Source organism: Aythya ferina (genome assembly GCF_964211825.1).
Source record: "Aythya ferina genome assembly, chromosome: 36".
Lineage (NCBI taxonomy): Eukaryota > Metazoa > Chordata > Aves > Anseriformes > Anatidae > Aythya > Aythya ferina.
This window is the reverse complement of record NC_140333.1, coordinates 34,398-58,331: the sequence shown is the minus strand read 5'-3', so window position 1 is coordinate 58,331 and position 23,934 is coordinate 34,398. Positions and strand designations below refer to the sequence as shown.

The 23,934-nt window shown below is 62.5% G+C and overlaps 3 protein-coding genes across 4 annotated transcripts; 1 reads left to right on the top strand and 2 right to left on the bottom strand.

Moving 5' to 3' along the window:
- Positions 1-642: 642 nt before the first annotated feature.
- Positions 643-11,459, bottom strand: TGM1 (transglutaminase 1). Its single transcript, XM_084502073.1, has 15 exons — positions 10,522-11,459; positions 8,821-9,046; positions 7,903-8,082; positions 7,317-7,586; positions 6,670-6,788; positions 6,124-6,231; positions 5,286-5,460; positions 4,425-4,563; positions 4,127-4,230; positions 3,801-3,889; positions 3,398-3,551; positions 2,592-2,870; positions 2,341-2,501; positions 1,462-1,598; positions 643-907 (listed from the first exon to the last, which is right to left on the bottom strand). The coding sequence occupies exons 2-15, from the start codon at positions 9,041-9,043 to the stop codon at positions 661-663; spliced, it is 2,385 nt and encodes a 794-aa protein (XP_084358199.1). The 5' UTR covers positions 9,044-9,046; positions 10,522-11,459; the 3' UTR covers positions 643-660.
- Positions 11,460-11,598: 139 nt separating this feature from the next.
- On the bottom strand, positions 11,599-17,641 carry RABGGTA (Rab geranylgeranyltransferase subunit alpha; the record flags this gene model as incomplete). Its single annotated transcript, XM_084502075.1, has 16 exons — positions 11,599-11,918; positions 12,226-12,313; positions 12,401-12,514; positions 12,706-12,819; positions 12,912-13,000; positions 13,091-13,179; positions 13,580-13,631; positions 13,719-13,812; positions 13,925-14,020; positions 14,253-14,335; positions 14,414-14,497; positions 14,580-14,744; positions 15,901-16,061; positions 16,602-16,726; positions 16,807-16,908; positions 17,498-17,641. 16 exons carry the CDS (start codon positions 17,639-17,641, stop codon positions 11,770-11,772), a joined length of 1,749 nt encoding a protein of 582 aa, XP_084358201.1. The 3' UTR covers positions 11,599-11,769.
- A 105-nt stretch (positions 17,642-17,746) lies between these two features.
- Positions 17,747-23,902, top strand: NOP9 (NOP9 nucleolar protein). Of its 2 annotated transcripts, XR_014686480.1 has the most exons (11): positions 17,747-17,881; positions 19,844-20,221; positions 20,913-21,089; positions 21,327-21,468; positions 21,727-21,916; positions 22,037-22,177; positions 22,272-22,379; positions 22,801-23,010; positions 23,094-23,199; positions 23,289-23,436; positions 23,608-23,902. XR_014686480.1 is itself a non-coding variant. In XM_084502076.1 (10 exons), exons 1-10 carry the CDS (start codon positions 17,764-17,766, stop codon positions 23,366-23,368), a joined length of 1,650 nt encoding a protein of 549 aa, XP_084358202.1. In that variant the 5' UTR covers positions 17,747-17,763; the 3' UTR covers positions 23,369-23,902. The 2 variants fall into 2 exon arrangements, 1 of the variants encoding a protein (XP_084358202.1); XM_084502076.1 differs by having other exon boundaries at positions 23,289-23,902.
- Positions 23,903-23,934: the final 32 nt, after the last annotated feature.

Here is a 23,934-nt window from a genome sequence, read left to right as displayed (position 1 = left end):
CTTTTCCCGCGCTTTCCTCCCCCCCAAAGAACCAGGCGGGGGCGGGGCTGCGGCGCGGCTTTATTGGGTGACGTCACGGGGAGGGGCGGCGACGTCATCGGGGGCGGGGCGGGGGAGGGGACATGGGTGGGCGGGGCTCCCCCAGAGCTCCCAGTAACGCTCCCAGTGCTCCCAGTAACAGTCTCAGTGCTCCCAGTAACCCCCCGGTGCTCCCAGTAACCCTAATATCAGCTCCCAGTGCTCCCAGTAACCCCTGTGCCTGGCCCCAGTGCTCCCAGTAAGCCCCATTCCTGGTCCCAGTCCTCCCAGTATCACCACCGAGCCCCCCCAGTACACCCAGTCACCCTCCCAGCGCCCCCAGTATACCCGACACCCTCCCAGTCCCCTGCCAGTTCCTCCCAGTCCCCTCCCAGTGCTCCCAGTTCCCTCCAGTCCCTCCCAATGACCCCCCATCCCCCTCCTAGTGCTCCCAGTCCTCTCCCAGTCCCCCCCAGTTTCCCCCAATCCCCTCCCAGGTCCCCCCAGTCCCCTCCCAGAGCCCTCAATCACCCTCCCAGTGCTCCCAGTCCCCCCCCAGTCACCCCATAGCCTCCTCCCAGTGCTCCCAGTCCCCTCCCAGTGCCTTCCATCACCCTCCCAGTGCTCCCAGTCCCTCCCAAATCACCCCCCGGTGGTCCCGGCAGGGCGCGCCCGGCGGCGCCGTCCCCGGCGGGTGCGGGGCGGGGGCTCGGCGGCGCTCCCAGCGTTCCCAGTGCTCCCAGTAGGGTCGGGGGCGGCGTCGAACTGGAGGGTGCCGTGCACGGGGCCCAGCTGGGCGCTCTCCATGGCCGCCACCAGGCGCCGGCGCCCCGGGCGCAGCGGCACCACCGGCTGCCGGAGCCGCAGCGTCTGCCCCGCCTCCACCGTCCTGCGGGGACAACGGGCGTTGGGGGCACCCTTGGGTGCTGACGGGGGTGGGGGGTGCCCCACAGACCCGTTGGGTGCCCCACAGACCCGCTGGGTGCCCCAGGGGTGGTTGGGTGCCCTACAGCCCCTTTGGGTGCCCTAGAGGTGGTTGGGTGCCCATGGCCCCTTTGGGTGCCCCATAGACCCACTGGGTGCCCCACAGCCCCTTTGGGTGCCCCATGGATCCTTTGGGTGCCCCACCAGTGATTGGCTGCCCCTTGGACTTTTTGGGTGCCCCAAGACCCCTTTGGATGCCCCATGACCCCTTTGGGTGCCCCAGAGGTTTTTGGGTGCCCCATGGACCCCTTGGGTGTCCCATGACCCCTTTGGGTGCCCCACGACCCCTTTGGGTGCCCCCAAGGTAGACCAGATGGCCGAGCCCCATTTGCCTACCCCATATCCCCTTTGGGTGCCCCCCACCCCTTGTACCCCCACCTCACCCCCTGTACCCCCTCCCCACTACCCCCCACACCCCCCCACGCCCCCCCACCCCCCCCGTTGTCCCCACGTCCCCACCCCACGGTGACGGCCTGGGGGCAGGACAGCCCCGCGCCCTCCATGCGCAGCACGGCGCCCGTCAGCGCCCGCGGCAGCGGGTTCTGGAAGACCACCTGCACCGGCACCTCCTGGCCCACCACCGCCGGCGCCAGCAGCTGCGGGGACAACACGGGGAGGGGGGGACACGGCTGTGGGACGGGGCCCGGGGGGCACCCGAGGGACGCAAGGGAGCCGAGAGATTGGGACGGGGCCCAAGGGACACGGACGGGGCCCAAGGGAGACAGACGGGACCCAAAATGGGACCCAAGGGACATGGAGGGGACCCAAGGGACGTGGAAAGGACCCAATATGGAACCCAAAGGACATGGACCACGCCCAAGATGGGACCCAAGGGATGTGGACAGGGCCCAAAGGACATGGAAGGGACCCAAGATGGAACCCAGGGGACAAGGACGGGACCCAAGGGACACGGATGAAACCCAAGGGACATGGACGGGCCCCAAGATGGAACCCAAGGGACATGGACAAGACCCAAAATGGAACCCAAGGGACGGGGACAAGGCCCAAAGGACATGGATGGGACCCAAGGGACGTGGACAGGGACCAAAATGGAACCCAAGGGACGCGGATGGGACCCAAGGGACATGGACGGGCCCCAAGACGGAACCCAAGGGACCAAAGTCCATGGTCAAGGCCCAAGGGACATGGATGAGGACCAAGATGGAACCCAACAAACATGAACAGGACCCAAAGGAGATGGACGGGACGCAAGGGACACGGACAAGACCCAAAATGGAACCCAAGGGACATGGACGGGACCCAAAGGAGATGGATGGGACCCGAGGGACATGGACGGGCCCCACGATGGGACCCGAGGGACCCCCCATGCCCCCGTACCGTCAGCGTGAGGTCGGGCGCCTGCAGCCGCACGCGCAGCTCCTTGGCCACCACCTGCCCGGTCTCCTCCACCGCCCCCGCCACCGACAGCCTCAGCGCGTCCTGGTCGCCCACGTGGGGGCCGTACTCCGCGTAGCCCACCGTCATCGTCACCGTCTCCTCTGCCGGGGGGACACGCAGGGCGTCGGGCGACCCCCCCAGGGTTTTTTTTGCTTTTTTTTGTTTTTTGGGGGTCCCCAGGGGGGCCTCACCTTGTCCCGGGGGCACGGCGCGCCGGTGCTGCTCCTGGCGGAAGGGGGGCCCGGCCACCCCGGTGTAGCGGACGGGGGCGAGGGCCAGGCGGAGGCGGAGCGTCCGAGGCTCCGCCCCCTGGTTGCGGGCCACCACTCGCAGCTCGAGCTCCGCCCCCGCCACCGCCGGCCCCGCCCCCACCGTCACCGACACCTCCCCGGTGGATGGGGTCCCCCGGGTGCGGGGCCGGGAGCCGTGGGAGGTGGCGGTGGAGACGGCGCGGCGCTCCTCCTCCGAGCCTGAGGGGCAGGAGTCAAAGGGCAGGGGTCAAAGGGCGCGGGGAGAGGGTGCACGATTTAGGGTTGGGGGGTCCCGGGGTCAAGGGGTCGCCGTTGGGTCAAGGGGGCCGAAGGGGATGGGGTTGTGGGTCAACGGGTGTGGGTCTTGAGGTCAAGGGGTCTTGAGGTCAAGGGTCATTGGGCCTTAAGGTCAAGGGGTCATGGGGTCTGGAGGTCAAGGGTCAGGGAGTCTTTAGGTCAAGGGGTCAAGGGTCATGGGGTCTTGAGGTCAACAGGTCTTGGGGTCAAGGTTTGCGGGGTCTTGAGGTCAACGGGTCTTCGGGTGATGGGTTTTTGGGGTCAAAGGGTGATAGGTCAAAGGTCTAGGGGTCACAGGGGTCAAGGGTCACCAGGTCACAGGGACAAGGGCCCAACCCTCATTGGCTGTCGGGCCCAGGAACAACGGGGTCAAGGTTTGGGGTCAAGGTTTGGGGTCAACTCAGAGCCAAAGGGAGGGGGGCGTGGCCGGGGAGGGGGCGTGGCCTCACCCTCGGGGTGCTTGTATTGGTGGGTGATGTCGATGCGGGCCCCCGAGCCCGCCCCCAGGGTGCTGATGCGGCGCCCGATGGCGCCTTCCTCCACGTGCACCACCGAGAAGGCCCCGTTGGGCTGCCGCTGCCAGTACACCTTGTCGCTGTTCACCTGCGGCCACGCCCCCCTCATTAGCATGGCCACGCCCCCCTCGTTAACATACAACACATCCACCACCCTTTAGCCCCACCCCCTCAGCGCTGAGCCCCTCCCACCCCTTCCATTGAGCCTTCCAAAGCCCCAAGCCCCTCCCACCATCCCTAAGCCACGCCCACTCGATGATAAACCACGCCCACTTTGGATAAACCACACTCTATTTGGTTAAGCCACGCCCCCCTGGTCATAAGCCACGCCCCCTACCTCAGCAAAGACGAATGGCGTGTCGTACTTGAGGAAGACCTCGCCGTTCTTCACCGCTGTCACCGAGCAGGGCCCGCAGCAGAAGAGCCCTGCGAGGGGCAGCACAAACCAGTACAGACCAGTATAGACCAGTACAGACCCATACCAACCACTATAGACGAGTACAAACCAGTAGAGACCAGTATAGACCAGTACAGACCAGCACAAGGGGCTGCCCATTGGCCTGCCAACCATCCCCTGGACCTCCCGCCCAGGTCTCCTCCCAGTATATACCAGTATAAACCAGTACAAACGACTGTTTTCCATAAACCAGTATAAACCAGTACCGCTGCTGGTCTCCTGCGGGGTGGCGTCGACCACCTGCCACCCGTCGTAGCCATCGGGGAGGTCGGGGCGCTTCATCCAGCAGTCGTTCCACACGTGGAAGTTCCTGTGCAGACCAGTATAAACCAGTATGAAACCAGCGTGAACCAGTTCAGACCAGTACAGGCCAGTACGACCCAGAAGGAGCCACTCTGCCGGCCATTCCTACTCCTGTGGTGCCACAAACCACCTCCTTGTGCCCTCCTGGTGCTGCCGCCCCGCTCCCGGCCCAAACCAGTATAAACCAGTATAAACCAGTACCAGACGGAGTCGGTGTTGAGGCGCTCCATGGGCCGCATGTTCTCGTCGAAGTAGATGTCGGTGGTGAGGGAGACGTCGGTGTCGTGGGCCGAGTTGTAGTTGGTGACGGTGCGGGTGGGCAGCCCCAGGCACCGCAGCACTGCGCCCACCAGTACAGACCAGTCAGAACCAGTACAGACCAGTATGGACCAGCACAGACCAGTATACAACCAGTACGAAGCCAAAAACCTCCAGATCAATTTCTCTCCCCTCCTCCGAGCACCTCCTCGTGGCTCCCAGGTGCTCTGAGACCACCTCACGCCCTCTCCCAGTATAAACCAGTATGAACCGGGGGCAAAAAAAATATAAACTGGGATCAAACTGGTACAAACCGGAGTCAAACCAGTATGAACTGGGCTCAAACCAGTATAAAGAAGGCACACATTGGTATAAAGTGGTGTCAAACCGGTATAAATTTGGGTTAAACCAGTATAAACCGGAGTCAAACTGGTATAAACTGGGGTTAAACTGGTACAGACCATGCCCAGAACAACATAAACTGGAATCAAACCGGTATAAACCGGGGTCAAACTGGTATAAAACAGAATCAAGCTGCTATGAATTGGGCTCAAACCGATATGAGGTGGGGTCAAACCAGTATAAATAGGGTCAAACCAGTATAAACCAGATCGAATGTATCTAAACTGGATCAAACTGGTACAAACCAGAGTCAAACCGGTTTAAAACACACCCAAACCAGAGCCAAACCAGGCCCAACCGCCCCCAATACCCCCCCCTCCCCGCCCTCACCCCCTCCCCAACCACCACCCGCCCCCTCCCCGCTCCCAGTACGGCCCAGTATAGACCAGTAGGGCCCGGTACCGGTCGTCATGACGCCGGCGAACACCCAGCACTGGCCGAAGCGCACGGGGGCGCCGCCGCGGTGGTAGGCCCGCAAGATGTCCACCGAGCCGGCCCAGGCCGAGGGGTTGGTGCCCTGCGCGTAGTCGCCCGTCCAGTTGCCCACCAGCACCCCGTTATCGTCCAGGGAGTTCACCTGCGGCACCCCAAAACCTCACAGAAGGTAAGAACGCCCCCAAAAACCCCCAAAACGCCCCAAAACGCCCCAAAATGAGGCCCCCAAAATGGCGCCGCCCGACGTGCCAAGAGGGCGGCGGGAGAGGCCGGAATGCGCAAAATTACCTCAAAAAGCCAACAAAACCCACCCAAAATGCACCCCGAAATCCCACACTGTCTCCTGGGGACCTCAAAAAATCTACGGAGTGCCCCAAAAATCAATAGGATGCCCCAAAACCATCCAAATCCCAGTAAAACGCACCCAAAAATGCCAGCAGAAGGCCCAAACCCAAGGAAGTGCCCCCAAATCCCAAACTTCCCTCTTTAGAAGCCACCAAAATCCCCCAAAAGCTCCCAAATCCCATGAAATCACCCCAAATCCCATCATAACCCTTCAAAACTCATGGAAATGCCCCAAAATCCCACTGACCACCCCCCCCAAAATATTATCAGCACCACCAAAATCCCAAAGAAAGACAAAACCCAACAGAATTAACCCAAAACTAACCCTCCGAAAACCCACGTTGGCTCCCACAAAACCCCAATATTTTCCCCCAAACCCTCCCAATATTTTCCCCAAAACCCTCTCGGAACACCCTGTCGCTTTTTAACCAAAACCATCAGAATTCACCCCAAAACCCACCATGGCAGAGACGACGCGGGACACCATGACGGGGTCCCCCCGGGCGCTGTGGGGCATCCCGCGGCGGTCCAGGATGTAGAGGCAGGCCTCCAGCACCCCCGCGTCGAACTGGGGGGACCCCGAAATCAGGGACGCCCCAAAATGCCCACAATCCACCCCAAAATCCCCACGATCCCCCCCCAAATCCCCGCAATCCGCCCCAAAATCCAGCGGTTCTTTTGGGGCCTTCCCCGGATCCGTGTTGGTTTTGGGAACCCCCGATCATTTTTTGAAGGTGGCCCGTCATGGTTTTGGGGACATTCTACGTTATTTTAGGTATTTTCCGTTTTTTAGGATCCTCCGTTTTAGGATATCCCAAAATTGTGGGGTCCTACCTGCCCATTTTGGGGTTCAATTCCACATTTTGGGGTCCCACCTCCACCTTAATGGATCCTCGGTTCCTTCGAGGTTCCCACCCGGATTTTTTGGGGTCGTCCCCATTTTTGGGGAGGATTCTCCTGGTTTTGGGGCCCTCCATTTTTGGGGTCCCCCCCTTTTTTGGGGTACCTGCCCGTAGTTCCAGGAGCGCTCGGCGATCTGGTCCTCGGTGCCGTAGAAGATGCGCCCCGTCTCGTTAAGGACGTACTCGTTAAGGTCGCTCGTCTTCTCCATGTAGACGTTGTCATCTGCGGGGAGCCCCGAAACCGACAAATCTCAACCCGGGGAGCCCCAAAACTGACAAATTTTACACCGGGGAGACCCCAAAATGCCAAATCTCAACCTGAAGAGCCCCCAAACCAACAAATCTTACACCGGGGAGACCTAAAACTGACAAATCTCACACTGGAGAGCCTCGAAACCACCAAATTTCAACCCAAGGAGCCCCAAAACTGCCAAATCTTACACCAGGGAGACCCAAAAATGCCAAATCTCAACCTGAGGAGCCCCAAAACCAACAAATCTTACACTGGGGAGCCCTGAAACTGAGGAATCTCAACCTGGGGAGCCTCAAAACTGCCAAATAACCCCCAGGGGAGCCCCGAAACTGCCAAATAACCCCCAGGGGAACCTTGAAACTGCCAAATATCCCCCAGGGGAGCCCCGAAACCGCCAAATATCCAACTGGGAAGCCCTGAAACCGCCAAATCTCACCGGAAGGAGCCCCCAGCTTGCCCAAACCTGCCGTTTTTCGCCCCGAAACGCTTCCTACTCACCGGGGCACCAGGGGTTGAAGAGGACGATGACGTCGTTGGCGTCCTCGAAGGGGGCGGCGTACTCGCCCACCCCCGTGCGGGTCTTGACGCTCAGGCGGTAGCGGCCAATGGGAGCGTCGGGCGGGGAGGTGACGCGGAGGTGGAGGGCGGGGCCTCCGGGAGGCTCCGCCCCCTCCCCCAGGTCCTCCTCCTCCGCCGTCCAACCGGTGGCCGAGGTCTCGCCCAGCGGGATGAGGACGTGGGTGCCCTTGGCCACCTGCGGGTTGGGGCCTGCCGGGTGACATCACCAGCCCCGCCGTGACGTCATCAGCCCCGCCGTGACGTCACCGCGCCCCCCAATTAACCCTCACCCCTTAATTGCCCTTCCCCGGCCTCCCCTGCCCTTCCCCTCTCCCCCTTGCCCTTCCCCATCTTCCCCTCTCCCTCCCCGGCCTCCCCTGCCCTTCCCCTTTGCCCTTCCCCTTTGCCCTTCCCCTTTGCCCTTCCCCTTTGCCCTTCCCCTTTGCCCTTCCCCTTCCTTTCTTGCCCTTCCCCCCTCCCCCCTGCCCTTCCCCACCCTCTCCTCGCCCCCCACGCCCCCCCTGACCGAGGGTGAGCTCCACGCAGAGGCTGTCGTCATCGGGGTCGAAGGGCCGGGGCAGGAGGACGCGGAGGTCGAAGGGCTGCCCCCGGCGCACCACCAGGTGGGGGCAGGCGAACTCGGCCGTGTGGTGGGCCACCCGATTGGCCGGCGAGCCCACCACCAGGCCCCGGGGAGCCAATAGGCCTGCAGGGGGCGGGCGGTGAAAACCCCGCGTCGATACGACCCCGGGAACCCCCAAAATCGCCCCAAAATCCTTCCGCGGTGGGGGGCCTTGAAACCGTCATTTCCCCACCAGGCAGCACTTTCCTTACCCAACAGCCCAGGAATGGACCCAAAAAGGGTGTTTCTTACCCCAAAATGGGGATGCTGAGACACAGGGAGGGCTGTTGTTAAGGGGAGGGGGGCTTTAACCCCTTAAATTCCCCTTTTAGGGGCTTAAAAACCCTAAAATCGTCTTCCAGGGAGCCTTGACACTGCCTTTTTGCCCCAAAACAGCCTAAAATGTCCCCAAAAGTAGTGATTTTGGCCTAAAATGGTGACTGGGGAATGCAGGGGAGGGGTGCTAGGAGGGGAGACCCCAAAACCCTTAAATTTCCCTTGGGGGAGGCCAAGAAACCCCTAAAAGTGGCACTGGGGGGGCCTTGAAACCGCCTTTTCTTTGTGAACAGAGCCTGGAAACAGCCCCAAAATAGCATTTTTTCGCCCCAAAATGAAGCGGGGTGGAAGAAGGGGAGGGGCATAACATGAGAACCCCCCAGGACACCCAACAGAGGAGGGGGGGAGCCCCGAAGCCCCCAAATTTCCTTTAGGGGGGCCTCGAAACCGCCGCTTTCTCGCCGCAGGGAGCCTCGAAACCGCCTTTTTTGGTTATTTCCCCCCCTTCTTTTGCCGAAAACGGCCGTTTCTCGGCCCGAAACCCACCTGGCCGGATGGGCTGGGGGGGTCGCCGCCCCGGCACCTCCCCGGGGGGGGGCTCCCAGTCCTCGTTGCCCCGCCGGCAGCACCCGCAGCACCCGCAGCACCCCCCGAGGCGGCGCCAGAAGCCCCGGCGGGGGCGGGGGGCGGGGGCTGAGGGCGCCCCCCGCGGGCGGAAGCTGGCGGCCGCCCAGCGGCCCGGGTCCAGGCGGGGGTCGGCGTCCGGCATGGCCTGCGGGCACCAGTACGGACCAGTAAGGACCAGTAGGGAGCTCCGCAGGACGGGACGGACCCCCTGCAGCCGGCGTGGTTGGCCCAGAACGGCCCATTAAGGCCCAGAAACCATTCCCAGTATAACCAGTAAGAGCGTTATGGACTGGTAGAGTCTACCAGAACCCAGTATGGACCAGTAAGGGCCAGTATGAACCAGTAGAGACCCCCAGAAACCAGTAGGGACCCCCAGGAACCAGTAGGGACCTCCCAGAATGGCCCATTAAGGCCCCCAAGCCCTTCCCAGTATAACCAGTAAGACCATTATGGACCAGTAGAGTCTACCAGAAACCAGCACGGACCAGTAAGGACCCCCCAGGGACCAGTAGGGACCCCCAGGGACCAGTAAGGACCACCACGCACCAGTAAGAGCTCCCAGTATGGCCCCGCAGGCCTTCAAACCCTTCCCAGTATGGCCCAGTGTCCCCAGTTCACCCCAGTTCCCCCCAGTATGGCCCAGTAACCCCCCCAGTACTCCCAGTACAGCCCAGTTCCCCCAAATAACCCTCCCAGTATAGCCCATTTCCCCCCAGTATGCCCCAGTAACCCCCCCAAACCCTTCCCAGTCTATCCCAGTCCCCCCAGTAGGGCCCAGCAGCCCCTCCCAGTGCTCCCAGTCCCTCCCAGTGCCGCGGGGACACTGGTCTGGGCCTGCCCGAGCCGCTCCCCCCCCGCCTCCTCCCCCGCCGCGGCCCGACCAGTTCCCCCAGTCCGCCCGCCGCCCCCTCCCAGTGCTCCCAGTGCCCCCCAGTGCTCCCAGTGCCCACCAGTGCTCCCAGTAGCCCCCTGCTCAGGCTCCCAGCACTCCCAGTTGCCCCAGTGCTTCCAGTCAGCCCCTCCCAGTAACCCCAGGGGTTCCAGTAACCGCCCCAGTGCTCCCCGTATCCCTCCCTGTGTTCCCAGTATCCCCAGTATGACTCTCAGAGCCCTCCCAGTAACCCCTCCCAGTGCTCCCAGTAAACCCCCATCTTCCAGTAACCCCCTCCCACTGCTCCCAGTAACTCCCCCATCTCCCAGTGCCTCTTTGCCCCCTCCCAGTGCTCCCAGTAAGCCCCTCTGGGTCCTCCCAGTCACCCTCCTGACCCCTCCCAGTGCTCCCAGTTTGCCCAATAACTCTCTCCCACTGCTCCCAGTAACCACCAGTCCTCCCAGTATCCCCCCTGGGTCCTCCTGACAGCTCTGCCACTCCCTCCCAGTGCTCCCAGTTTGCCCAGTAACCCCCTGCCAGTGCTCCCAGTAAGCCTAACTTCTCCCAGTTTGCCCAGTAACCCCCTGCCAGTGCTCCCAGTAAGCCTAACTTCTCCCAGTTTGCCCAGTAAACCTCTCCCAGTGCTCCCAGTTTGCCCAGTAACCCCATCCCAGTGCTCCCAGTTTGCCCAGTAACCCCCTCTCAGTGCTCCCAGTCTGCCCAGTGCCCCCCTCCCGCTGCCCCAGTACCTCCCAGCAGCTCCCAGTGCTCCCAGTGCCCCTCTCCCACTGGTGCTGGTGGCTCTAAGCAAAAGGGGCGGGGCCTCGGGGAGGAAGGGGCGTGGCCTCCACAGGCCCCGCCCCCCGATTGCCCCACACCTGTGGGGCCGGGCAGTCACTATGTGGCAAGAGGGGCGCCCATGGGGTGGGGCTATGGCTCACTATTTGGCGAGGCACTATCTAGCAGGGTGGGATGCTATGGGGTAGGGCAATGGCTCCCTATTTGGCAGGGGTCGCTATGGGAAGGGCAATGGTTCACTATGTGGCAGGGGGAGCACTATGGGTCGAGGTAAGAGCTCCCTATTTGGCAAGGGTCCCTATGGGAAAACCAATGGCTCCTTGTTTGGCAGGGAGTCCCTATGGGAAACCCAATAGAACCTTATTTGGCAGGCGGTCCCTATGGGAAAACCAGTGGCCACTTATTTGGCAGGGAGACACTAGTGGGGTAAGGCAATGGCTCCCTTTTCGGCAGGGGTCCTTATGGGGAATCCAATGGCTCCGTATTTGGCAGAGCACTCACTATGGGGTAGGTCAATAGCTCCGTATTTGGCAGGGGTCCCTATGGGGTGGGGCAATGGCTCCTTATTTGGCAGGGCTCACCTTTGTGACCTGGCTCACTATTTGGCAAGGGAGGCACTATGGGATGAGCCTACGGCTCTCTATTTAGCATGATCTCACTATGTGGCAGCGATGCAGAATGGCGCAACCCCATGACTCCCTTTGTGGCAGGCGGCTCACTATGTGGCAGGGCGACCACAGGGCACGTCCACAGGCTCCAGATTTCGCAAGGGGCGGGGCGGCTCCCTATTTGGCAGGGGTGGCTCACTATTTAGCCGCGGGGCGGCTGCTGGGCGGGGCCGGGCGGCTCACAATTCGGTACGGCGGGAGCACTATTTGGCAAGGGAAGGGCTGCAGGGCACAGCCAGGCGGGCTCCCTTTTTGGCAGGCCCGGGCGCGGCTCACTATTTGGCGGCTGAACAGGTCCGGCAGCCGCGTGGGGCCCCCCCCCGCCCCGAGGTGGCGCAACCAGGCTGGCGGTGAAGCAACTGGGAGGAACTGGGAGGAACTGGGTGGGACTGGGAAGAGCCGGCGCCTGGGCGGGGCCACCAGTCCCACCCCCATGACGTCACTTTATTGGGGCGCCTGCCCCTTTAACAGCTCGAGGGAGGCGGAGCCAGGTCTGAAGGGAAAGGGGGCGGAGCAACCAGAGCCGGCCAATCAGGCAAGGGCGACGGTCACGTGGGGGAGGAGCTTGTCCAGCTGGGCGGTGGCCTCGGGGGCGGCGGCCAGCGGCGTCCCGACCAATCGCAGGCGAGCCAGGCGGGGGCAGGAGGCCAATGGGGCCAGGTCGGAGGCGTGGCTTATGGCTGAGGGGGGCGGAGTCAAGGAGGGTGTGGCACACAGAGCAGCAAGCCCCACCCACCAGTTCCCATTCATAAATAGCTTTAGGCCCCGCCCATTTCCACAAAGCCACACCCACATTTCCTATAGCCCCTCCCCTTTCTGCTAAGCCCCTCCCACATAAACCACGCCCATTATTTAAGCCCTGCCCCCTTCCATAATCCATCAAACCCCATCCCATTAGCCCCCACCCCCTTGAACCCCGCCCCATTAAGCCCCGCCCACTGCCCCAAGCCCCGCCCCCCATGGCTCTAAGCCCCGCCCCCTGGGTACGGTTGCCGTCCAATCGCAGCTCCTCCAGGCGGGGGAGGGGCGGGAGCCCCCGCAGGCTCCGCACCCGGTTCCGGGACACGTCCAGCACCTGAATGGGGAAGGGGGCGGGGCCAAAAAAAATCACGTGACCGCCACCACGTGACCCCTCCCCATCCCCAAAATTGAGTCACGTGACCTGCAGGCGCCGCAGCCCCCCCAGCCCCGGGGGCAGCGCCCCCAGCTCGTTCCCGGCCAGCTCCAGGCGGGTGGCGAGGGCGGCGCGCTCCAGCAGAGGAAGTGACGTCAGAGCCTGAGGGGGGCGTGGCCATAACCGTGGGGGGCGTGGCCAACCCCTGGGGGGCGTGCTCACCCCCTGGGGGGCGTGGCCTCACCACCACGGTGCGGTCATTAAGGGTGAGGTCACTGCAGGGCGTGGTGCTGAGGGGGTGGGGCTTCCATAAGCCCCGCCCCCTTTAGCACACCAGGCCACGCCCCCTTTACCTTGTCCTGGAGGCGGAGCTCCCCAAGCCCCGCCCCCTCACGCAGCAGCTCCAGCGCCACCTCCGCCCGCGAGGCCAGGTCGGCCACGAAGCCGCGCCGCAGCGGGTCCGCCTCCTGCCCCCAGAAAAAGGGGTGGGGCCTCGTGAGGCCACGCCCTATTTTCTGGAAGCTCCGCCCCCTTTTTTGGAAGCCCCGCCCCCTCTCACCTGAAGGCAGCGCAGGCAGCGCCGCAGCTCCTCGCCGTGCACCCACGGCCCCAGGGCGCCCAGCAGCAGGGACAGGGTTAACAGGCAGCCTGGGGGCGTGGCCAAGCAAAGGGGGCGTGGTCAGGTGGGCGTGGTCACCCGGGGGGAGGGGCTTAAAGGGGTAAGGGGGCGGGGCTTACCCCGGCTGCGTGGCTCCAGCTCCAGCAGCTCCCGGCAGGCCTGGGCCAGCTCCGAGAGCACCGCGGGGTCGGACACGCCCACTTCCGGCCTGGGGGCGGGGCCACGGGTCAGGGGGCGTGGCCTACCCCCAATGGGTGTGGCCTAGCCCCAGGGGGCGGGGTGTCGACTATTGCCCCAGTGGGTGGAAAAGGGGCGTGGCTTATTGTAGGGGGCATGGCTTATTGTAAGGGGCGGGGCTTAATCAAGAGGGCGTGGCCTGGTGGCTGAAAGGGGCGTGGCCAGCCTCATTATAGCTTAAAAGGAGCAATGCCATAGGGGTAAGGGGGCGTGGCTTGTGGCAAGCGGGCGTGGCTTAATAGAGCAAGAGGGGCTTAATGGAAAATGGGCGTGGCTTGCCTGAAATGGGGCGTGGCTTTGATGCCTCATTCGCACTGCTCTCACAGTACCATGAAAAGAGGCGTGGCTTGAGGAAAAGGGGCGTGGCTTACCAGATCAGCTCCCGGGCCTCGATTGGCTCCTGCCACCACGCCTCAGTTTCCCCTGCGGGGTGGGGAGGGGTCAAAAGGGGGTGGAGCCATGCATAAACACCAGGGGGCGGGGCTTTAAAAAGGGGGCGTGGCCTCCTACCTGGGCGGAGCGTCACGAAGTGGGCGGGGCCTTGTTGCCAGGCGACGCGGAGGCGGGCGGGGGGCGTGGCCAGGCCAGGAGGGAGGGGGCAGAGCTGGATGGAGGCATCACATGGAGGCGGAGCCTCTTGGCTTTGACCCCGCCCACTTTTAATTAACCCCGCCCACTTCCCCGCTGGACCCACCCCCCGGTGACATCACACTTACCCAGAAGCAGCTGGGGCGGGGGCGGCCATCGGCGGGGCGCCAGGGCCCGGGGAGGGGGCGGTCCTCCAGGGAGGCCTCCAGGGAGCCGGGGGACACCTGGGGGGCGGGGCTTATCAAAGGGGGCGTGGCTTACCGAGGGGGCGTGGCTTATATAGAGAGGTGGGGCTTAATGGAAAGGGGCGTGGATTACCAGAAAGGGGGCGTGGTTTATCAGAAGGGGCTTCCCATTGCTCCCATTGTAGAATGGAAAGGGGCGTGGCTTAAGAACGAATGGGCGTGGCTTGAGGGAAAGGGGCGTGGCTTAGGGGAAAAGGGGGCGTGGCCTCACCACAACAGGGCGGGAGAAGGCAGCGGCCAGCGTGCCGTCCTCCAGGTCGGCGTGGAGGCTCAGGAGGCGGGGCGGGGGCGTGGCTAAACAAAGCGAGGGGGGCGTGGTCAACATGGGCGTGTCCCGCAGTTGACCACGCCCCCTTTTGGCCCCGCCCCTACCGCGGGCCAGCAGGCAGCGCAGGTAGACCCAGGCGCTCTGGTCCTGCGGGTCGGTGAAGACGGCGTTCTGCACCAGCTCCAGCTCTGGTTTGGGTCAAAACCACCCGGTTTTAGGTCACGAAGACCCCGAACTCGGCGTTTTTCGCCCCAAAGGCCCTCCCCGCACCTTGTCGCAGCCGCTCCGGGGGCAGGGGCCCGGCGGCCAGCAGGCGGCCCCGGTGGTGCCAGGCCGAGAAGTTGGAGAAGTCGCGGGCCAGCAGCTGGGCCGTGAAGGACAGCTCGGCCTCCGCCTCGGCCCCCGCCTCCGCCCGGCGGTGCTCCCACGCGTGGACTGCGGGGGGAGCCCGCTCAGCGCTCCCAGTGCGCACCAGTACGGCCCAGTATGGACCGGCGCGCACTGGGAGGCGCTGGAAGGGCTCCCGGTCGGGTGGTAGAGGGCAAAGCGGCCTCCAAATACAGGGGTAGAGCCCCGAAACTCATCCCAGTAAGACCATAGAAACCCAAAATGGCCTCCCAGTATAGCCCAGTATGGTTTCAAACAGCTAAAGATTCTCCCAGTATGTCCCAGTATGACCCAGCATAGCTTTAAAGACCCTAAAGGGCCTCCCAGTGCAGTTCTACAGGCCCAAACAGCCTCCCAGTACAGCCCAAGACTCCCAAAATGGCCTCCCAGTTCATCCCAGTACAGCCCAGAGACCCAAAAGTCCTCCCAGTATGTCCCAGTATAACCCAGTATGGCTTTAGAAACTCTACAAGTCCTCCCAGTTTGGCTGTAGAGGCCCCAAACATCCCCCCAGTATATCCCAGTAGGGTTTTAGAGACCTAAAACCTCTCCCAGTAGGGTTAGGGACACCCCAAATACCTCCCCAGTATCACCCAGTATGGCCTTAGAGACCAAAATCTCTTCCCAGTACACCCCAGTATCACCCAGTATGGTTTCAGAAGCCTCAAACTCCTCCCAGTATCACCCCAGACACCCAAAACATCCTCCCAGTACATCCCAGTATGGCTTTCGAGGCCTAAAACTCCTCCCAGTAGGGTTTGGGACACCCAAAATAGCCTCCCAGTACACCCCAGTATCACCCAGTATGGTTTTAGAGACCTAAAACCCCTCCCAGTATCACCCAAAAGCCCTTCCAGCATAAACCAGTTGGTTTCAGAGGCCCAAAGCCTCTCCCAGTATCACCAGTAAGCCCTCCCAACATAAACCAGCAAAGTCTTTTGAACCCAAAACTCCTCCCAGTGCATCCCAGTGTGGTTTCAGGGACTCCCAGTATGGCTTGGGACCCCCAACCCGCCCTCCCAGTGCCTCCCAGTACCACCCACTCCCCCTCCCAGTCCAAACCAGTAACCCCCTACCCCCAAAATCCCCCCTCAAACCCCCTTTTTTCACCCCAAAGCCCCCCAACCCCCCCCGGATCCCCTCCTAGCGCCCCCCTGGCACCCCCCAGCGCCCTCCCAGTGCCTCCCAGTGCTCCCAGTCTCACAGTTGCGGGGGTCGGCCTCCAGCAGGCGGGCGCAGAAGGCGCTCTGGGCAGCGGGGTCGGGGGGCGCGTGCCGCAGCACCCAGCGCCGGTGGTGCCAGGCCCCGTAGGATTTGGGGTTCACCCCCAGGCACCCCCCCACGAAGGCCAGCTCCCCCGGCACCCTGCGCACCAGTACGGACCAGTATAAACCAGTAGGAACCAGTACAAAATGCCACAAACCACTAAAAACCAGTACAAACCACTATAAACCCCTATAGAACAATACAGCCCCGCACATGCCCTTAAACGGTCCCCGGTGACCCCCAGTTCCCTCCCAGTATAGCCCAGTATGGCCCAGTTTCCTCCCAGTACATCCCAGTTCCCTCCCAGTATGGCCCAATCCCCCCATATCCCCCCCAAGTCCCCTCCCAGTGCCTCCCAGTATATCCCAGTGCCCCCCAATTGCCCCCATACCTCCTCCCAGTTGCTCCCAGTGCCCCCGTATCCTCTCCCAGTATATCCCAGTACCCCCAAACCCCCCCAAATCCCCCTCCAGTGCCTCCCAGTATCCCCCAGTATCCCCCAGTCCCCCTTAGGCCCCCCCCAGTCCCCCCCAACCCCCTCCTCCCCCTCCCTCCCCGCTCCCCGCTCCCCCCTCCCCCCTCCCTCCCCTAAAGCCCCGCCCACTCCTCGAGGCCCCGCCCCCCGGCCCCGCCGCCCACCAATCGCCGCCCAGCAGCTCCAGCGCGCGCCGCCGCAGGTTCCAGCACGTGCCCACGTCGGGATTGGCCGCCAGCACCGCCCCCGTCAGCTCCACCACTTCCGCGTCCAGCTCGCCCCGCCCCCGCTGCGCCATAGGCCGGCGCGGCTCAGTGGGCGGGGCCACGCGCCGAGACGGGGCGTTATTGGTGGAGGGGGCGGGGTTACCTTGTCAATCAGCGTCGCCATGGCGACGCGGTAGCGCCGCAGCTTCTCCTCGCGCTGCTTGCGGCGCGCGGCGTCCGGGGGGCGGAGCTTGAGGCGGCCGTGCTGCGGGGCATGCTGGGATTGGGGGGGGGCGGGGGGAGCGGGGAGGGGGCTGGGGGGCACTGGGAGGGGCTGGGGGATACTGGGAGGGGTCTGGGATGTACTGGGGGGTTACTGGGAGCTACCGGAACAGACGGGGAGGGATTAGGAGAGGGCTGGGGGATACTGGGAGGGACTGGGAAGCAACTGGGAAGGGCTAAGAGGCAACTGGGAGGCACTGGGGTAGACTGGGATGGACTGGGAGGCACTGGGATATACTGGGAGGGGCCTGGGATGGACTGGGAAAGACTGGGAGGGGCTGGGAGGCACTGGGAGGGATAAGAAAAAGACTGGGAGGATACTGGGATGTACCGGGAGGGCACTGGGATGAACTGGGGCGTACTGGAGGGTTACTGGGAGCTGCCTGGGCGGGGCCGGAAGGCACTGGGAGCTACTGGGAAGAAATTGGGGGGCTACTGGGAGGAACTGGGGGGCTACTGTGAGGTACTGGGGGGCTACTGGGGAGGGCCAGGGGGTGACTGGGGGGCTACTGGGAGGAACTGGGCCGTACTGGAAGGCACTGGGGCCGCGGGGCATTGTGGGCCGGACTCACCATGGCGGCGGGGAGCAGCGAGAGGCACCGGGGCCGGGAGCGGCGGGGCGGGCGCGGGGCACGCCGGGAAGGAGGCGGAACGGGGGGCGGAGCCTGGTGGAGGTGGTGAAACCGCCCCCAAGATGGCGGCCGCCGCGGTGCCATCAAGATGGCGGCAGCCAGTGGCGGCGGCCATTTTGTCCCTCCCTCTTTCAGCGGCGCGGAGTGGCCGCCGCCATTTTGTGGCACCTCCTCCTCCTCCTGTCCGCTGAAGGCCGGCGGGCGCCATGGGGGTGCGGCGGGGCCGGGGGGGCCCGGGGGGCCCGGGGCTGGAGGGCGACGTCGCCGCTTATTTTAGACGGGCTCTGGAGACGCTGCAGGAGGGGCTGAGCCCGGAGGAGCTCGGTAAAAGCGGCCGGGGGGCGCTGGGGGCTGCGGGAGGGCTCCTGAGGGGGGTTGCTGAGGGGAATTGGGGGTTTTGTGAGGGGATGAAGGGGTTAAAATGGGCTTTTGGGGGGATTGAGGGTTATTTGAAGGGTTCATGAGGGGATTTAGGGGGTTAGAGAGGGTATTGGGGGCGCTGAAGCTCTTTTCAAAGCTCCATGAGGGGATTTTGGGGCTCCGTGAGGTGATTTGAGGGGGAGGAGCGCTCGTCTGACAGGAATCTGAGGTTTTATGAGGGAATAAAAAGGTTAAAGTATACATTTTGGGGAGTTGAGGCTTATTTGAGGGGTTCATGAGGGGATTTAGGGGGTTAGAGAGGGTCTTGGGGGCGCTGAAGCTCTTTTCAAAGCTCCATGAGGGGATTTTGGGGCTCCGTGAGGTGATTTGAGGGGGAGGAGCGCTCCTCTGACAGGAATCTGAGGTTTTATGAGGGAATAAAAAGGTTAAAGTGGACATTTTGGGGAGTTGAGGCTTATTTGAGGGGTTCATGAGGGGATTTAGGGGGTTGGAGTGGGTTTTGGCGGGGTTGAGGCTCTTTTGGGGGTTCCATGAGGGGATCTGGGGGCTCCATGAGGGGATTTGAGTGGTTGCACGGCTCCTCTGAAAGGAATTTTGGGTTTTATGAGGGAATAAAAGGGTTAAAGTGGATTTTTTGGGGGGTTGAGAATTATTTGAGGGGTTTATGAGGGGATTTAGGGAGTTAAAGAGGGTCTTGGGGGCGCTGAAGCTCCTTTCAGAGCTCCATGAGGAGATTTTGGGGCTCCGTGAGGTGATTTGAGGGGGGAGGAACGCTCCTCTGACAGGAATTTGGGGTTTTATGAGGGAATAAAGGGGTTAAAGTGGACTTTTTGGGAGGCTGGGGGGGTATTTGAGGGGTTCATGAGGGGATTTGCGGGGCTTGAGGCTTTTTGGGGGGATTCATGAGGAGATTTGAGGGGGTGCAAGGCTTCTCTGAGAGGAATTGGGTGTTTTGTGAGAGAATAAAGAGGTATAAGGGGAGTAAATGGGAATTGTGGCGTATTAGAGGGGTTTATGAGGGGATTTAGGGATTTAGAGAGGGTTTTAGGGGGGTTGAGGCTCTTTTAGGGGCTCCATGAGGGGATTTGGGGGCTCCGTGAGGTGATTTGAGGGGGGAGGGAGGCTCCTCTGACAAGAATTTGTTTTTTTTACGAGGGAATAAAGGGGTTAAAACAGATGTTTTTGGGGGTTGAGGCTTATTTGAGGGGTCCATGAGGAGATTTGGGGGGTTGAAGAGGTTTTTCTGGGGGGTTGAGGCTCTTTTGGGGCCTTATGAGGGGATTTGGGCTCTTTAAGCCTTTCCTGAGGAGATTTGGGGTCTCCATGAAGCATTTTGGGTAGAAACAAGTCCATTTTTAAGGATTTTTAGGATTTTCTGAAGGGATTCTGCTTTTTTTGGGAGCCATTTAGGGGAAAACTAGAAAAATTTGGGATTCTTAATGGGATGTGAAGGTAGTTTTATAGGATTTTATTTTTTTAGGGAGCCATTTAGGGAAAAATAGAGAAAATTGGGGTTGTTAATGGGATTTGAAGGCATTTTCATAGGATTTTTATTTTTTTAGGAGCTCTTTGGGGGAAAAGCAGAGACATTTAGGATTCTTAATGGGGTTTGAAAGTTTTTTTTAGAATTTTGTTCTCTTAGGGAGTCGGGGAAAATAGAGAAATTAAGGATTTTTAATGGGCTTTGAAAGAATTCTTACAGGATCTTATTTCATTAGGAAGCCATTTGGAGGGAAAACAGATAAATTCGGGATTTTTAATGGGATTTGAAAGCATTTTTATAGGATTTCCTTCTTTCGGGAGCCATTTGGGGGCGACGAGGCCAACTTCCCCCCCTAACTCCTTACAACCAAGCTGCCTAAGATCTTAATGCAAAGTTTTATAATATTTTTTGCTCTTTTCCAGATCTTTTTGCCCCAAATGTGCTGGAGGAGGCGGCGGCGGCGGGCGCGGGGGCGGCGCTGGACCCCAGCGGCTCGCGGCTGCTGGAGGCGCTGCTGCCCCGGGCGCCGGCGGCGGCGCTGAGCCGGGTGCTGAGCCCCTTGGTGGGGGGCTTGGGGGGGCCCGCGGGGCACCCCCTGGGAGCCCGGGTGCTGGAGGCGGCCCTGAGGCGCGTCCCCGAGGTTTTGGGGTCAGAACGAGAGGTTTTGGGGCAGCTGGAGGAGGCGGTGAGGCGGCAGGCGGAGGCGGTGCGGGGCGAGGCGCTGGCGTTCGCCCGGCACCCCAACGGCAGCTTCGTGCTCAGGGCGCTGCTGAGGGCCCTGGGGGGCGGCCCCGGGGAAGGTGAGAGGGGTTTTGGGGGGGATTCGGGGCATTTTGGGGGGTTTGGGGGGGTTATTGGGAGGCTTTTGGGGGTTTAGGGGATAGTTGGGGGGGGGTTGGGGGGCGATTTGGGGTTTTTGGGGGACTTGGAGGGTGTTAGGGTGAGTTTGGGGGATTGTCAGGGGTGTTTTGGGGGCTTTTATGGGGTTATTGGGGGGCATTTTGGGGGTATTGGGGGTTTTGGGGTGATTTTGGGGGGATTAGGGGATTGCTGGGGGGGTTAGGGGATTATTGGGGGATTATTTAGGTTTTTAGGGGATTGTGGGGGGATTATTGGGGGGTTTTAGGGGATTATTAGGGGTTTTGGGGGCTTTTGGGAGGGGTTTAAGGGATTATTGGGGCTTTTGTATTTTGGGGGGATTATTAGGAGATTATTAGGGGGTTTTAGAGGATTTTTGGGGTCTTTTGTTGTTTTTTTTTTTTTTTTTTTTTTAGGGGATTTGGGGTTATTTTGGGGCAACATTGGGGTATTTTGGGGGGTTTCAGGGCATTATTTGGGCTATTGGAGAGCAATTAAGGGCAATTAGCATTAATTAAGGGCAGAACAAATTGATGGGAAGGGCAATTAATTAATTCCTGATGCCCTTAATTAACGGGAGGGGGTAATTAGGGGAAGGAGCCGTGCTCTCACTGCTCCTTGCCCCCCCCCCAGACCCCCCTCACCACCCCGAGGGGGCGGAGCCTAAACGGAAGGGGGCGGGGCCAGCCCTGAAGGGGGTGGAGTCAGCACCAGAGGGGGCGGAGCTGAAGCCAAAGGGGGCGGGGCTTCCCCCCTCCTTCCCCCTCCTCCTGGAGCAGCTGGCGGAGACCCTGGAGGAGAATCTGCCCTGTGAGTGGGGGGGGGGGCAATTACCCCCCTAATTAACCCCTAATTAACCCCCAGACCCCTTAATTACTCCCTAACCCCCTTAATTACCCCCCTGACCCCACTAATTACCCTCCCAGCCCCCATAATGACCCCCTAATCCCCCCCTACTTAACCCCCCGACCCCCCTAATTGCCCCCCATCCCCTAATTACCCCCTAATTAGCCCCGCCCCGCTAATTATCCCTCTAATTGCCCCCAGCCCTGGTGTCCCCGCCCTGCGCCAGCCTCTGCCTGCAGGCGGCGCTGGAGGCGCTGCACCACAGCCAATCAGCTGCCTGCGCCCGCCTCTGCCAAGCCCTCATTGGCTACCTGGTGCCGCCCGGACACGCCCCCGGGGAGAGGTGAGATCCCATTGGCTGGTGCTGGGGGCGGGATTTGGGTGCAGGGGGCGGGGTTTGGGGAAAAGGGGAGGGGCTTAGGGGAGAGGGGATGGGGCTGGGGGGAGGGGCTTGGAGGGCTGGTTTTGGATTGGCTGGGGGGTTCTGGCTGCTTGTTTCTGACTGGTCAGTGAGTCTAACTGCCCTTTTCTGATTGGGTGGTGGCTCTGGTTGCCTGTTTCTGATTGGCCGGGGCTTCCATCTCCTGTCTCTCGCCCGCAGCCCTCTGGTGTCGGCCCTGGAGGACGCGCAGCGCGGCCGCCTGGTGGAGGCGCTGTTCGGGGCCGCGGGGCCACGGCGCCTGCGGGGCCTCTTCCGGGAGCACCTGCGGGGCCGCCTGCTGGGCGTGGCCACGCACCGGCTGGCCAATCACGGCCTGCAGCGCCTGCTGGACCACGCCCCCCGCGATGTGGTAGGCGGGGCCTCGACGGGCCTAAAGGGGGGGAGGCTCCACCCCTTGTGGGCGGGGCCTGGTGTGGGGGGGGCGGGGCTTGGTGCGGGTGGGTGTGGCTAACGCTGGCTCCGCCCCCAGGTGGGGGAGGTGCTGGAGGAGCTGGGCCCCGCCCTGCGGCAGCCCCTGGCGCGGGGGCACCCCGGGGTGCTCACGGCCCTGGCGGGCGCCTGCCGCCGCCACCCCCCCCTGCAGCCACTGGCCCTGCGCCGCCTCCTCGAGGTAAGCCCCGCCCCTTTCTGATAAGCCACGCCCCCTCTCGGGAAAGGCACGCCCCTTCTGATAAGCCCCGCCCCCTCCTGCTCTCGTCCAATAGGCTGTCGACTGCTGGGAGCCGCCTGAGCGCCGCCGGAGCTGCCTGGGGCCGCTGGGGGCCCTCAGGCCCTGGGGGGGCGGGGACAGCGACAAGGGGGCGGGGCCAGAGGTGAGGGGCGGGGCCACGGGGAGGGGGCGGGGCTTCCTGGATCCCCTGGGTTGATCCCAGTTCCTCCCAGTCTCCTCTAATCCCCTCCCAGTACCTCTGAAACCCCTCCCAGTGCATCCCAGTGCCTGCCAGTCCCCTCCCAGTACCCCAAATCCCCACCCAGTGCCTCCCAGTCCCCTCTAATCCCATCTAAACCCTTCCCAGTCCCCCCAGACCCCCTCCCAGTATATCCCAGTACATTCCATTCCTATTCCAGTATATCTCACTGCCTTCCAATCCCCTCCCAGTATACCCCACTGCCTCCCAATACATCCCAGTGCCTCCCAGTCCCCTCCCAGTGCATCCCAGTATACCCCAGTCCCCCCTCAACCCCCTCCCAGTATCCCCCAGTGCCTCCCAGCGCCCCTCTCTCCCCCCGCAGCTCTCGGTGACGGTGCCGGGCTCGCTGCTGCTCCAGCACCTGCTGCACTTCTCGGACCCGGGCCCGGTGCTGGGGGCGCTGGAGGCGCTGCCCCCCCCGGCGCTGGCGGCGCTGGCGCTCAGCCCCCCCGGCAGCCGCGTGTGGGACGCGCTCCTCAGCGCCCCCCCCGTGCCCCCCCGCACCCGCCGCCGCCTCCTGCGCAAGCTGAAGGTACCGGCCGCCATTTTAGGGGGCGTGGCCTCCTCCCCGTGACCTCACTTCCTGTTCCCGGGGGCTAACGGCTCTCCTCCCAGGGCCGCTTCCTGTCCCTCGCCTGTCACCGCAACGGCAGCCGCGTCCTCGACGCCATCTTCGCCTCCGCCTCGCCCCGCGCCTGCGCCGCCATCGCCGCCGAGCTGGGTGAGCCCCCCCAAAACGCCCCCCAGCCCTTTATGGCCCCCCCCAACACCCCCACCCCGTTATAACCCCCCCCCAACGCCCCCCTGCAGCCCCCCAGCGCCCGGCGCTGCTGCGGGACCCCCACGGGCGCGGCGTGGAGCGGCGCCTCCGGCCCTGGCTGGAGGACTGAGAGCCAGCGAGTTGCTGCCGCCGGGGTAGAGAGGCGTCAGGGGCGGAGCTTGGAGGAGCCGGATGGAGGTGAGATCATAGAGAGAGGTTTTTGGGGGTAGAAAGTCGCTCACCTTGGTGCGGAGATCATACAGGAGCTGGAGGACTGTAGAGTGTCGCCAAACCGTGGGCGGGGCTCAAACCACTGGAATCTTGGAGGACTGAGGGGTAGAGTGTCACCCCTCTGTTCTGCAACCATAGAGGAGCTTGGAGGGCTACCAACCATAGAGCAGCCTGGAGGACCACTGACCATAGAGGTGGTGGAAGACCAGTGACCATAGAGTTGTTGGAGGATCACCAACCATAGAGTGGCTGGTGGGCCACCACCCATAGAGCTCCTGGGGGGACTGGTGACCATAGAGCTCCTGGAGGAGCCACAGAGTTCCTGAAGGACTGAGGACGCCACCGGGTGACGCTCTGGTACCTCCTAGCCCAGTCTTGTCTGCTCTATTTTTTCTATTTTATTCCTATTTTTATAAATTAACCGTTTTTTCCATGTTTACACATCATTTTCAGGACCAGGGGGCG

What these genes read in the sequence shown, in the direction of transcription:
- TGM1 (XM_084502073.1), bottom strand. Translation starts at nt 9,043, where the DNA reads ATGCCGGACGCCGACCCCCGCCTGGACCCGGGCCGCTGGGCGGCCGCC. An exon ending in CCCGCGTCGTCTCTGCCATG is followed by an intron (nt 5,461 to 6,123) that starts GTGGGTTTTGGG and finishes GGGGTGCCGCAG; the next exon opens with GTGAACTCCCTGGACGATAA. An exon ending in CTCAACACCGACTCCGTCTG is followed by an intron (nt 4,231 to 4,424) that starts GTACTGGTTTAT and finishes TGGTCTGCACAG; the next exon opens with GAACTTCCACGTGTGGAACG.
- NOP9 (XM_084502076.1), top strand. Translation starts at nt 17,764, where the DNA reads ATGGGGGTGCGGCGGGGCCGGGGGGGCCCGGGGGGCCCGGGGCTGGAG. An exon ending in CCTGGAGGAGAATCTGCCCT is followed by an intron (nt 21,090 to 21,326) that starts GTGAGTGGGGGG and finishes AATTGCCCCCAG; the next exon opens with CCCTGGTGTCCCCGCCCTGC. An exon ending in ACCACGCCCCCCGCGATGTG is followed by an intron (nt 21,917 to 22,036) that starts GTAGGCGGGGCC and finishes CTCCGCCCCCAG; the next exon opens with GTGGGGGAGGTGCTGGAGGA.